Source organism: Capsicum annuum, chromosome 4, assembly GCF_002878395.1.
Source record: "Capsicum annuum cultivar UCD-10X-F1 chromosome 4, UCD10Xv1.1, whole genome shotgun sequence".
Lineage (NCBI taxonomy): Eukaryota > Viridiplantae > Streptophyta > Magnoliopsida > Solanales > Solanaceae > Capsicum > Capsicum annuum.
Window position 1 is genome coordinate 228,264,701 of NC_061114.1, and position 14,845 is coordinate 228,279,545.

The 14,845-nt window shown below is 31.9% G+C and overlaps 1 protein-coding gene across 1 annotated transcript; it reads left to right on the top strand.

The window, feature by feature from the left end:
• Positions 1-7,539: 7,539 nt before the first annotated feature.
• LOC107866931 (auxin response factor 5) lies at positions 7,540-14,412 on the top strand. Its single transcript, XM_047411337.1, has 14 exons — positions 7,540-8,761; positions 9,141-9,253; positions 10,129-10,227; positions 10,326-10,382; positions 10,500-10,652; positions 10,757-10,841; positions 10,964-11,054; positions 11,220-11,384; positions 11,509-11,631; positions 11,733-11,808; positions 11,914-12,049; positions 12,125-13,401; positions 13,754-13,944; positions 14,071-14,412. The coding sequence occupies exons 1-14, from the start codon at positions 8,659-8,661 to the stop codon at positions 14,207-14,209; spliced, it is 2,808 nt and encodes a 935-aa protein (XP_047267293.1). The 5' UTR covers positions 7,540-8,658; the 3' UTR covers positions 14,210-14,412.
• The last annotated feature ends 433 nt before the right edge of the window (positions 14,413-14,845 follow it).

The window sequence follows — 14,845 nt, forward strand, 5'->3', positions numbered from 1 at the left end:
AAATCATTTGCAAATTCATACAAGAAAATTAGTTAGCCATTTGATTAAGCAAAACAAGGTTAGATTTGCCAGTCTCGTGTTTATTTAATAAATAACATTATTATTATATTTAAATATAACATAATTTTAAATAACTCATGCCCATATTCAGAGCGTGACATTTTAGAACGAGGAGTATATTTACAACTTTATGTACGACTCAACTGCCTCATATCATATATTATAAAATAATTCATAATAAGAAAAGAAGATTGCTTAAACCTTATAACAAATCCAAATTCTCATTATGATCAGATGCAGAATCATACTTAATCTTTCTCTGATATAATAAGTCGCGATCGATATAAGTTAATCTCAATTAATATTTCTGCTTCAACTGACTCAAACATGACTTAATAGAAAATCAAAATGCGTCATCGATCCACCGCCTAAATCCATGAAGGTAACGTTCTCCGGGACCCACAAGTATTTTTCACGAGTCAGATTATTGACACGTGGACACCAATCAACGGCTTAGGGGAAACACAGATGTATAGAAAGTATAAACAGTAAAAGGGAATACCCACTAGGCTGCGGCACTAATATAACCGTAATTTTTATTTAGGGGTTCAAAAATATACACACAAATTAAGGAGCTTCAACATAGCATCTTATGCCAAAATATCACAAGTATCAATATAAAAATAGTTTTAATCATATATAAATAACGTAATTTTTCATGAAAGAGGATTCGAAAGAAATCCTTAATTGTATGTTAACTTCACCTTTGAATTGCGGTAAAGTAATAAGCACTCTTTTATCATTAATCAAAATTTTTGAATCTGAATTCACTTGATTATGGAGTTACATTTATTAGGAAGTATTTCATTCCTTCCAATATGAAATTTTCTTAAACGAATTCAGAGTTAGTCGAATTCCAACGCATATATATCGAACTGTGAATGTGAAACCCAATGAAAAATAGGAAAGGGAATAAAATTTAGTACAGAGGAATGCGGCGAGTTTAAGTTCCAAAGGACCATAGAAAGCTGAGCTTAATGGGCCCTACTGAGAGTATCGAATTTGGGCGTGCTAAATGGGGCCGGATCCCAATGAAGTCCATTTTGGACGGCCGTGATTTAGTTAGAATGCATGCGTGCATGATAATTCGTGGTCCGTCATGCATATATTCACGTGCCTCTTAACGGGATTAGTGTCTTTCTTCTTCATGTTCCTTAACTATGCTACAATCTCTAATCTTGCCTCTATATTACTTAAACATTGCATAACATAATTTTTTAGTGGCGGATGTACGGATATTTTAGAGGTTCTTCCGAACCTCCTTCGTCGGAAAATTATATTATTTTTATATAGTAAATTTTTTTTTTATATATAAATAATAGAGGTTGAACCCTCTTTGACTAGTCCGTATAGTACTACTGAATCTCCTTATTGAAAATCCTAGATCTGCCCCTACTCGGTGTATATATCACACCAATATATACATGACATTTGTTTGAATTTAGATTTCATGTTAGTTAATTATGAAATTAATAAATATTTTTGCTTAATTTAATCACTTAATCATGATAAAGACATTAATTTAATATATATACCGAGTGCATGTAAGTTTTTACCATTTTTTACAAACAACTTCCTCCTTTCAACTATACTTATTTATTATAGTATATAAAAATTAGGTTCAATAATATTTATTTAATTTGAAAAATATTCATCTATTTTATCTTTAATTCTTAATTATAATTATTACTATTAATTAATTTTAAAAAAAATATTAAATTAATTTTATTCAAAAAGTAATACTGTAATAAAATTATTTTCTACTATTTATTACTTAACATGCGTGTCAAATTGATAGTACATGTATATATTTATTATTGGATAGAAGGAGTAACATGCTCATAAGATAACGTAATGAAAACATTGAGATAAATCATAAATATGTAAGCATACTAAGAAAGTTAGGATCAGAAATAACATTATTTGGAATAACATAAAAATAAATTTTGTGATGATAAGATGACGAAGTCGATATTGAGATAATTTAAATGTGTAAAGAAAAGATAATTTAGCATAAATGTTCTCTTCAATCTTTCCGAGGGGTTAATTTAGAGAGAGTGACATGTAAGCAAATTTTATTTCTATTTTTTGAAGATAGAAAAGTTGGTCTGGGATTCAGCTTCAACTTCAAATTTACCTAAATTAATATCCAAAAAAAAATTCAGTTAGTTATTTAATTTTGATGCACTACATGTCTAAATAAATTAATGACGTTAAGTTCTTTCAATTCACATTAACTTAACTCTCTAATTAGAGTTTGTTAATATACTTTTTACTGTAGTTTAGCTCTTCTTCGGGTTCATTTTGTGTGTTTTATTTTTAGTGGACACAAAATTGTACTTTAAGATTGTTAATTGAACACATTATAGTTTCAACATATTGGTTCATAACTACTTATATTATAATTTCAGTTTAATTTTAAATAGAAAATAAATATTAGTAGGTAGGTAATATTTGATATTAGTACTCGGAGTAGCCATAATTTATGTCCCAATTATAGAGAAGAAATAATATGGCGATGTATCTTTAATTTGTCCTTGTGAACAGTTACTAGGTCTTCTATGGATTCTTATTGCTAAAATAAAATGTTATGCAATAATATTTTATATTTTAAATCATCGTAAAAGTCATATACATACTAACAATAATTTGTCTTGCATATTATTATTACATTAATGCATATGTAATTGTACATGCATATAATTGTATGTTTTTATTAAAAATATAAGTAGATGAGAAGCTGGGAGCTTTATGACGAATTAGAAATAGCTACCAATTAAAGTTGGTATTAGTATATGTCACGGTACGAAACCATGCAAACATGGCTTCTCTCACTATCAATACGTACGTAACTAGAAATAAATAGTACTTTAGTTCTGTTTTTACTCTGTTCTAAAAATAAATAACTCTATGTTTTTTAATTTATCGTTAATAAAAACTTTTATAACCATATAAATGATAAAAACCAACCAAATGCTATTATTTTCGTAAATTTTATTTTGATTGAAACTATATCGCATAGTTGTTTATATTGTTACGTCAAGACCGATGATCCTCTAGTTTTGAGATGGAGAACTAAATATATGCACCAACATGAATTGTAATGGAACAGTTGAATTTCTTCATCGTTCATTAAAAATTTCGAACTAAAATCTCTGGAAAAAAAAAATTATTAAGAGTGCAATCTACACAAATAAATTTTTTATTATGAATAATTTAAATTTAGTCTGAATTTAATATAATATTAAAAATATTGAATATCGAATATCGAGTGGCGCTAAAAACATGCACACACACAAAGAGGTCAGCCATGTGAATACGTTTTAGTAATTTCTCATTCTTCGGTGCCTCAGTTTTTAAGCTTCTCTATTTTTTTCCCTTTTGATTATATTGCCCTAACAATATTTTTTTTGTGCAACTTACCAAAAAAATATTTACATTAAATTATATACTACTTTATCTATCATGGTTATTGTAAAAATTAACTCAAAAATATATATGATTAAATAATAAAAATAATAATCATTAGTGAGCAAGCAATCGCGACCTTTTTCCTTAAAAAAATAAAATAAGAAGCATTTATATAAGTTTATTTTTTCTGAAACAATCGTCATTTTCTATCAGAAATGTTATCTTATTTTTAATTTCAACGTCTTTCGGATTAATGAGATCTTCTTTATACATGTTTTTTTAAAAAAATTCTTTTTATGGATAGTGATCGACCATGACATATGTAAATTTAGATTTTATTTTGCTTCTTCCGATCATCGAGCCTGGATATTGACACAACTCACTTTTTTCTGTTATGGCCTCTCACTTCATATATTCATTGTGTCAATACAAAAATCCATTATGAGTAAATTTTATCCTTAGATTAGGAGTAATTTAGTCACGTAATTGGCATGGCCCTCTCGTTACGCTCAACACAAAAAAGGTCATTTCTCATTCTACGGACCATATAATATCACGTGATTAGTCGCGACTCAATATTAATATCAAATTAAAAATTAAAAAAAAAGTTGTGTACAGGATTCGCGGAAGAGCCCCATCACAAGGTATACTGTCCGCAATCTTAACTTTACCAGTAACTCTAAGGCTCCCCTTCGATCGATGAATATAAACATTGAAATATATTGATATTAATTAGTTTATTACTTTCTCTGTTTATAAGGTTTGTTGAAAGTACAATTTGACAAAAAAAGAAGAATTATTGGCAAAGTTTTTCTATACGGAACCTAAATATATATTTTAGTCAATCTGTTCAGACTTGAGAAGGATAAAATTATTTTAGGCATGTTACTTTCCCTTTGAATATTTTTCCCATTTAAGTTAAAATGCTAATGATAGTTAAGTATCCAATGAGAGCAAGTAGGTCACCACTAAGCATCTTAAGAAAAAAAAAGTTAGATAATTGAACATATTTTTGTTGGCTAATTAAGGTCATGAAAAACAAAGAAGAATGATTAACTTGAAACATACTAATATGGGTACGGGAGTTTATCCTTAATTCTATTAGACCTAACTCATGAAATTTATGTAAATAGATCGTACACCTACTCTTTTTTTTTTTTTTTTCATAGTTCAATGAAACAGATTAATAATAGCAACGTGGTTTTTTTGGTCTTTCATCTGGTGTCCGATACTCATATTAGACTTCTGATTAAGGGAAGAGCATCCCCATCTACTGAATCACATCCTTAATAGCAACATGTTAAGGAAGAAGCTTTGAATTTAAATTGCCAAAAGGAAAAAACTCAGATTTGATATATCGGTTAATGTTTTCGAAAAAATTGTGAAGGAATTAATATCTTGAGAAATTTATTATTCGTGAGACCAAAATGAAGGATGAAAAAACGAGGATGAGTTAAAGAAGAATGACTTATCGGTCGATATGATATTACTTAAGCGAATTTACTTCAAAATATAAAAGAAGAGTGATGAGTTTTAATTATAAAGTACTAACATAAATTTATATGACATATACTCTTAAGCTAGTTTGAATTCGAGAAGTCTGTCAGATCAAAACAAATGATAAATACATATATCTAACATTTTTGTCATTTTTGTAATTTTCTAAAAAAACTAAAGAACTATTTTCCTAGTGAATCCTCAAAGCACTTTCCAAAGTCTGAAAATTGAAATAAATAAATAAATAAATAAATAAATTGAAAAGACTACGCTAACATGCGCCGACGTCGTGTCCCACACGCGTTTAGGATTAGTCAAACATCAAGCTACATAAAAGACCAAGGGATAAAGCAAATTCCCCTTACAACTAAAAAAAAGAGATGGAAAATGAATTCCCAAATAGAAAAGTTATTATCAAATATTTGTTTCCTTCATCTTTACTTGTCCATATTTATGTAGTATATTAAAAATATATATTTAGATTATTTATTTAATTTTTTTTAAAAGTTCAATCAATTATTTATTAATTTATATATATTTGTAAAACTAAAGTTATTATTTTTTAGGTATGTGATAAATCAATAACAAAAAAAAATTTTAGTGTATTCCCACAGCGTGGAGTTTGGGGAGAATAAAATATACACAGTTCATACCGCTAACTTCGAAGAAATAGAGCGACTGTTTTCGATGGACCCTCGGCTCAAGATAAAGGAGTGATAAATCAATAACGAATAAGTTTAACCAAAAGGAAATATCAAACATGTGAAGTTGAGCGAATAAATAACACTTTCTCCGTTTATATTTACTTATCATTAATTATTTAATAATTAAAATTTTAGTTTTACTTATTATTTTAATATATCAATAGAATATAACTTTTTTTTATTTTATTCTTAATATTAATTATTATTTTTTAAAAATAATTTTATAATATAATATAAGTATTATTTAATAGAAATATTATAATTAAAATAATTATAATATTAATTATTTTTTAATAAATATATTAATTTAAAATGTCACAAGTAAAATCGATCGGGAATGAATAGGTTTGGCCATATATCCTCGTAATCCACGTATTAAAATGCGCCCTTTTTTCCTTTGTCATTTTCTTTCCCTTTTCCTTCTTTTTTCCACATGAGAAAATTGGATGTTAAATTCATCCTCAGCAGTCATTAGTCATTACCACTCTTTGTTTTTTTTTTTTTTTTAGTTTTTGTAACCAAATTTGACAAATAAATTGACATAAAGTTTTGCATTATTAGTAGTATAATCTTTTTGGATTGTCCTGTTTAGCTTAAATAATAATTACATAATATATAAATTCTTATTACATTATTATAAAAAAATATAATTTATATTTTCAATCATACTTCTTATACTTTCTTCGTTCTAAATTAACCGTTCCAAGTTGAGATAACACATTAATTAAAAAAATAATTAATAAAATGGCTAGTTTATCATAGCGTCCCTATTAAATGATGTTTATATTTTACTTTGAAGAAAAATTAATTAATGCAAAGGGTAAAACATGAAAAAAGAATTTATCTCTTCTTGATTGATGAAAAAGAACAAGTAAAATAAGAAATCAAATTAAAAAATTGAGACGGATAATTCGAGATGGAGAGAATATTATCATGTCCAACACTAGACATTTCGAGGTTGTAACGCGACATGAAGCCCAAACTAGAATTCAATCGTGTGATTTAATGACCAATAAAGTAGTTCGAAAAAAAAATAATATAAGATTTTTTTTCATATGTTCGAATCCTGTAAACACTCCTATTATTTATAAAATGAATCTTGAGTGGAAATAACTTTGAAAAATGATTTATAATGAGGTGGAAATTTATCCAAAAGCATGTATAATTAAATAGCACCTATAGCTCCCACCAATATGAAAGCTTAACAAGAAAATAAAATTCTCTGAAATATTTGTAGCTTCAGATATACGACATTAAATCAGCTTAGTGCGGCCATGAAACAAATGACCATAATAATAATAATAATAATAATAATAATAATAATAATAATAATAATAATAGTAGTAGTAGTAGTGAACATTGCACAAAAGTGTTATGCCTAATTTAGTGGCTCCTTCTACGATTCAAATCGGAAAACTAAAATCACAGGAAAAAAATAGAGTAATATACCCTATAATATTTTTATTATTATAATATTACTCTCTTTATTTTTTTATTTATTTATTATATTAAAGATGAATGTCTAATAGGAGTAATATTTATTCAATCTAGAAAATCAATGTAATTAAATACATTGTATTTTTTAAAACTTTAATTTATTATATTTAAAATATAATATAATAAATTTATTTTATTATTTATTACTATTTTTTGACACATGTATTAGGACAGGACAAGTAAGATGCACGAATTAGTTAATTAGTTCCTCGTTTGCATACGATGCAGTTTATTTATTTATATTTTCTACCTTGTCATATAGTATTATGTGAAAGCTAGCAAGCAATGTACGTTTTCTTATTTCTTTATTAAGTACTATACTGTATTTTCTTTAATTTAATTTCTGACTTTCTTCTTTCCAAAGTGTTTATTAAGTACATTTCGTGTTAACTTAGTTTTCCCTCTCTCGGCCTTTTTTTTTTTTTTCTTTCATATTTTTAGCTGCAAAATTTATCTCATAAAGCTGCAACTGATATCACCTAAAAATATACAGAGAAAGAAAGTGTGTTCACTGGGTAACAGCATGCATACACACAGTTTTTTTTTGCAGAGTAAAAAAAAATATATAGAAAATAAATTTTGAGAAAAGGGTATTTTGGGTTTGTATTTTCTAAGCTTATAATAGAAGAATCAGAATGATCACAAATTTCAAGAAACAGTATTTGCAGAGGAGAAGAAAAAAACTAAAAATTGAAACTTTTTTGTATTTTGTTTATATATTTTGAAAAAAAGAGAGAAAAGGGTGTTTGATGTTTGTATTTTCTTAGCTTATGGAGTAATAGAGGAATCAAGAATGATGTAACTATTTTCAAGAAACAGTATTTGCAGAGTAGGTAAAAAAAAAAAAAAAATTGAATCTTTTTTGAATTATATTTGAAAAAGAGAGAAAAGGGTTTTTGGGGTTTCATCAGAATGATGACTACTTTCATCGAAAGGTCAGTTTCTTTTTGATGAAAAAAAAGTTTTTTTTTTTTTTTATATAAAGGTACTAATTGATAGCTAAAGACCCCTCATGCTTTGGTCCGCGTGCTTTGATGGAAAAATAAAACTGACCCCTTTTGTTTGTAATTTTTTTTTTTTTTTGGTTTTGATGGGGTGTTGATGGAGAGTATAGTAAGGCCCACTTAGATTTTGCAGAGAAAGAGAGAGGTCCTTTTTGCAGTGTGTGGGGTGTTTGTTCTTTGGTTTTGGATTATTTGGGCATGCTCTTTCTCTGTCCAATTAGATTGTTTTCTTGTATATTAACTTAGATTCTCTCTGAGTCTTTGTTTTTCTTTGGTCTTTTATTCTTCAAGAAAATGTTGTCATGTCCTTTACTATGTTTTGAAGAATCATTCCTTTGACAGTTATGTTAGTTTTAGGTTGTTTAGATTAAGGAAGATGTCATATTGTTGACTTGTTGGTTGGTGGGTTGTGTGTGGGTTTTTGGAAAGATGGGTTCTTTGGTTTTGTTTTTGGGGTTGAAGTGAGGGAAATCATAGAGGTTTTTATGGGTTCTGCTGAAGAGAAGAGCAAACCAGGAAGTTTGGTCAGTGGAGGACATACTCTACTTGAGGAAATGAAGTTATTGAAGGAAATGCAGGATCATACTGGTTAGTTCCCTTGTCAATTCTTGGTTTTGTCTTGTTCATTGCATAAACATGAACCTCCTCCGACGGAAAATTGTACTGTTTATACATAGTTAAAAATTTGTTTTATGTATATGTTTATAGTAGATGTTGAACCTCCCATAGCTTCTTCGTGTGTTTACTTCTTCATATTTTGAAGCTCCTTTGTGAAATTCATGGCTCTTGGGAGCAGCATATGAGCTCAGATCAGACTAGGCAAAAAATAAAAATTGAATCTTGAAACTGACCATGTATCTAGCTTTAACATTTATGAACTAATTGCTCTTTTTTGAAGAATCGGACAATCTTTGTGTATTTTTTTCTTGTTGTCTTGTAATAAAAACTGAATCTTGATGCAATATAGGAGCGAGGAAGCTAATAAATTCTGAGCTGTGGCATGCTTGTGCTGGCCCACTTGTAACATTGCCTCAGGTTGGAAGCCTTGTGTATTACTTCCCACAGGGGCACAGTGAACAGGTTTGATCTTTTTCCTGTTATTATTTATTAGGTACTGCTTATTTTATTGGCATTTATTTTCAAAATTGTGCATTCCCTGCTTAAACTATTAGGCAAGAGTACAACAACAACATACCCAGTGATTCCCACCTAGTGGGGTATGGGGAGGGTAGTATGTACGCAATCCATAACCACTACCTCCGGAGAGGTAGCAAGGCTGTTTCCGATAGACACTATTACGAAAGAGTACTCTCCTTAATTCAAGAACTCAAAATTGTTAGAATTTGGATCTGTTAACATCGATGTAAGATGGAATTGTTCAGTTGTAGTTCTTTAAACCCTTTATATTAAGAAATTGATTTAACAGCTTGGTGTAGTGTTTTCCGTGTGAATCAAAGAAAATAATGTACTACTTGAGATGCAACTCATATATATGTGATTTTGTTTGTCTGTCCAAGTAAACTCTCTCTAATCCTCTGCTGGTTCGAACAAAAGATATCAGGAGAAGTATTTTGTTTTGAGTTCCTTTTATTTTGTCCTATTAGAATGTTGAAGAGAATCATAAAACAAATTGTAAATCTGGAATTGTTGAATTTGAATCTGAATCAAGCTGTAGTTATGACTAAGAGTACTTTATGTTGATTTCTTAGTAAAGCATTTCCCCTTCGTTGTTTAAATATCTAAGACTTCTTTCTTTATTTGCATCTATGACCATATCCTGGAAAAAGTATTCCTGTAATTCTATCTGTGTAGTTAGGAAATCCAAGAAAAAGGTCTTATGGAACTTTGTTGTCCGAAGGTCATTTTTTCTGTCCATCCGCAGCTTGTGCTTTGTTGGTTGTTGAAATAGTAGCATATTTGGGAGTAGCTAATGATAATTTAACTTGTTGCGACAGGTGGCTGTTTCCACAAACAGAACAGCAACTTCACAGATACCTAATTATCCAAATCTTGCTCCTCAGTTGTTGTGCCAAGTTCACAATGTTACCCTACATGTATGTGCTTTTAGTATATATGCTCTATAAATATTATATAGAACTAGCTGCAGTTGGTCTGATATCGTATCGTTGTTTACTTGTTTTGTCATTTATAGGCAGATAAGGAGACAGATGAGATCTATGCCCAAATGAGCCTCCAACCTGTGAATTCTGTAAGTTTTGTAATCTGCTGAAATTTAAAACAGATGCTAATGTACTGATGGAGGAGAAGGATGCTTTTACTAATGAAAACATGCTGAAATTCTTTCGTCGTACCTGTTCTTGGTCAGGAGAGAGATGTCTTCCCCATTCCAGATTTTGGACTGAAGCCTAATAAGCATCCAACTGAGTTCTTTTGCAAAACTTTGACTGCCAGTGATACAAGCACACATGGTGGATTCTCTGTTCCTAGAAGAGCAGCAGAAAAGCTGTTCCCACCCTTGGTGAGATTTATTTCTTGTTGAATAAGTTACATTTGCCAAAAGGAAGAAGAAAAAACTTAAAAAGTTTCCCTGGCTTTCCTTGTTGTATTTACTTGCTCTTTTAGGATTACTCGATGCAACCTCCAACACAAGAGCTTGTTGTACGAGACTTGCACGATAATACTTGGACATTTCGTCACATATACCGCGGTGAGCATGCTGAAATTGGATTGTACCAAGTTCCATTCTTTAGTGTTGTTGTTGTTTGTCTTTTCATAATTCACTTGGCTGTTAGTTTAATTTTTTTTCCACCTGTTTGTCTATTTGTGTAGGGCAGCCGAAGCGACATCTTCTCACAACTGGATGGAGCATGTTTGTTGGAGCAAAACGCCTTAGAGCTGGTGATTCTGTTCTATTTATCAGGTACTGCAAAAACAAAGTACTGAAAGTTGCACCTGCATGAATTTTTCAATGTTGACAAATAGGTGCTCATGTTAAGCAGATTCTACGAAATTCTTAACCTTAAGATGGCATCCTAAACCCCTTAGGTCACACCGCTGATTCATATTTTGAATTTTACTGCTGTAGGGATGAGAAGTCACAGTTATTGCTGGGAGTGAGGCGAGCTAACCGTCAGCAAACCTCATTGCCCTCTTCAGTCCTGTCTGCTGATAGTATGCATATTGGAGTACTTGCAGCTGCTGCCCATGCTGCTGCTAATAGAAGCACATTCACAATATTCTACAATCCTAGGTATGTCTAAATGCCAGCTTCCATTTTTAACCTCAATCCACGCACCCCTCCCTTGTAGTCTACTACTCAGCATCTTGCTTATATATTTGTTTATAATTATAACTAGGAGCTTACTTTTCTACAGGGCATGTCCTTCAGAGTTTGTCATTCCTTTGACCAAATATAGAAAATCTGTTTATAGCACACAACTTTCAGTTGGTATGAGGTTTGGAATGATGTTTGAAACTGAGGAATCCGGTAAACGCAGGTAAGTTTTCTTCCAGATTCATGCGATCTCATGCTAAATGAGATGATCAATTTTCTTCTTCACTTCATTTGACTTTGAAGTCCTATCGTCCTCTTTTTCAGATATATGGGCACTATTGGAGGCATTAGTGACGTAGATCCACTGAGATGGCCTGGTTCCAAGTGGCGGTGTCTACAGGTGATTTAAAATTCACACTGATTACAATTAATTATCGTGTTTTGCTAAATGTGAGTTAATTGTCCCTTCACGGTTTTGTATCAATTTGACCTGTTCTATTAACAGGTAGAGTGGGATGAACCTGGATGCGGAGACAAACAGAGTAGAGTTAGTCCATGGGAAGTTGAAACACCAGAAAGCCTCTTCATATTTCCTTCCCTGACCGCAGGCCTCAAGCGACCTTACCAGTCTACCTTTTTGGGTAAGTCAATCCTTGGTGCTTCCTCTCATTTGATTTATTCAAATTTTCTGATAGCTTAACTTATGATTAAAATAGGGGCGCAACCTGAGTGGGACAGTTTGATGCACCGCCCTTTCATGCGTGTTCCTGAAAATGTATATGGGGATCTTCAAAGTTCCTCAATCTCAAACCTGTGGTCAGAACAGCTGATGAAGATGCTGGTAAGACCTCCTGGTGTTACTGGTCTTCAATGCGGTATCCCAACAGTACAAGACATTAAGGTTGTGCTACCTCAAGAAGCGCAACGGAATGTAATACAGGCAGCTGGAAACCTAAAACCTGACCTAACTACTGTAGAAGCTACACCTGCACAAAGTGAAACAAATTCTGAAGTGATCCTCAATCAACCTGGTGTTGTCAACTCTATTTCTTCGATGCAAGCGAAGTCTCAACCTCCAGAAAAAGTAGGAATTGACACTGTTGGAAAAAGTTCCGAGCAAGTAAAAGAAACTAGTACTTCTTCAGGTAAATTAGATCAGTTTGAGTCTGTAGAGCAGTGTACTGAAGACAAAGTAACTGTAAAGCCAGCAAGTACACCTAATCTTCCAACTGATGCGAGTGCAACAGCTTCCAACCACAACAGCTTATCTCAATTGCAAGCTAGTCCTTGGCTTATCCAGGCACAGTTGGAGTCACAAATTCCCCCTAACACTCAAATTTATTCTGCTGGTTCCAATAATATCCTCCACTGTTCGACTAATAATGAGTGGAATCCATCCTCTGTGCAGTCTGCTGCTGGATTGCTCAGATGTCCTGTGTCGACCTCCACTTTGACAAAACATGACAATTCTTTTATCTTGCCTGATACTGTTGGTACTGGACTAGCTCCAATAGGCCAGGATTTGTGGGATCATCAGTTGAATGATGTGAAGTGCTTTTCCCAGACAAACCTTCCGGTTCCACTAGACATAACTAACATGCAGTTCCTACCTGATTCATATGGTTTTAAAGACTTGTCAGAGGAGAGCCATAACCAAAGTGATATATATAGCTGTCTTAACTTTGATAGCAACAGCGGGAGTACCGTGATTGATAATTCTGTTTCGAGCACAGTGTTAGATGAATTCTGCACTTTGAAGCATACTGATTTCCAGAATCCTTCAGATTTTCTATTAGGCAACATCAGTTCTAGTCAAGATGTTCAATCTCAGATTACATCAGCTAGCCTAGCAGATTCTCAGAATTTCTCTGTACAAGAATTTGCTGACAACTCGGGTGGTGCATCATCAAGCAATGTAAACTTTGATGAATGTAATCTTCTGCAGAATAACTCATGGCAGCAAGTCGCTCCACGTGTGAGGACATATACAAAGGTAAGCAGTCTATATGTCATGATTACTAGGCACGCCTTTGCATTAAAATTATAGCTATGCGATATCAATCTTACCAGCAAAGACTTGGATAGATATTATGCTTATGTTAACTGTTTTACTTTAGACTTATATTTCTTTTTCTCTTCAGCTTATTTCGCCATTTCCATCTGAGCGTTCTTTAGCATTTTCATTACATGTCCTTGCATATGTGATTGTTATTAGCTTATTAGTTTCGTCATATTATACATCCGTTTCTTTGTCATGAAATGGTCACTTTATTGTTTTAGTGTTCTGTTATTAATGTGATGGCCACTGTTGCTTATGTAATCTGACTGGATTTACTGCTGTACAGATTCAAAAGGCTGGATCTGTGGGAAGATCAATTGATGTCTCTGGCTTTAGAACTTATGATGAACTGCGCGCTGAAATTGAAAGAATGTTCGGACTTGAGGGGCTACTGAATGACTCCAGAGGCTCGGGCTGGAAGTTGGTCTATGTGGATTTCGAGAATGATGTCCTTCTCGTTGGTGATGATCCTTGGGAGTAAGTTCTCTTCGACAAAATCTCACATATTCGGGGTGGAATATGAAGCTCATACTATGCATTTTTCAGTTTAGATCAGTAACAAACTCGGTATGTTCAACTAAGATCTTTGGAATGTTCTTGCAGGGAATTTGTTGGATGTGTTCGATGCATCAGAATCTTATCGCCCACTGAAGTTCAACAGATGGGTGAGGAAGGAATGCAGCTATTGAACTCTGCCGGACTGCAAGGCATAAATGGCTCAACATCAGAATATCCAAACTGAGCTAGCTCAAAACAGGTGGTGATCTATGAGTTCACAGTGATTGATCACTAGTTGCATGGAACATCATGATGATTAATGTTGTTGTTGAACATCTTAAGCAGATGATTTATTAGGGGTTTCTGTTATATTAGTTGTTGTAATTTATGAGTGTGAACTATGTAAGAAAACATCTTTAGCATTATTAAACTTCGCCCTTCCACATATTTGAGTTGTTTTCAGCTGCATCTTGTTTGTCTTACCAAGTTGTTATGCCTCTCGCAAAGCAAGGTAAGGCTGCTTACGATCTCTATATTGCTCGATCCTTCTCTGGATCCTGTGCATGGCGGGAGTGTAAGGGGTCGTTTCGTAGAGTGTATAAGATCAATGCAAAATATAGTGTATTAGTAATGCTTGTATTATTTCTTATACATTGTTTGGTTTGATGTATAAGAAATAATTCATCTTACATAATTTCTATAAAAGAAATATTTATTTATAAAAATGCCCTTCTTTGATTTTGTACATTTTTTTGCAACAAAATTTTTTTGCCATCTCAAATATTATTAGTATTGTTGAACTAGTATATAGAGGTTTCGAATTAATTGCAAAAACCTTCGTCTTTGCGCATGAAATATTATGCCAACGGATTAACATAGT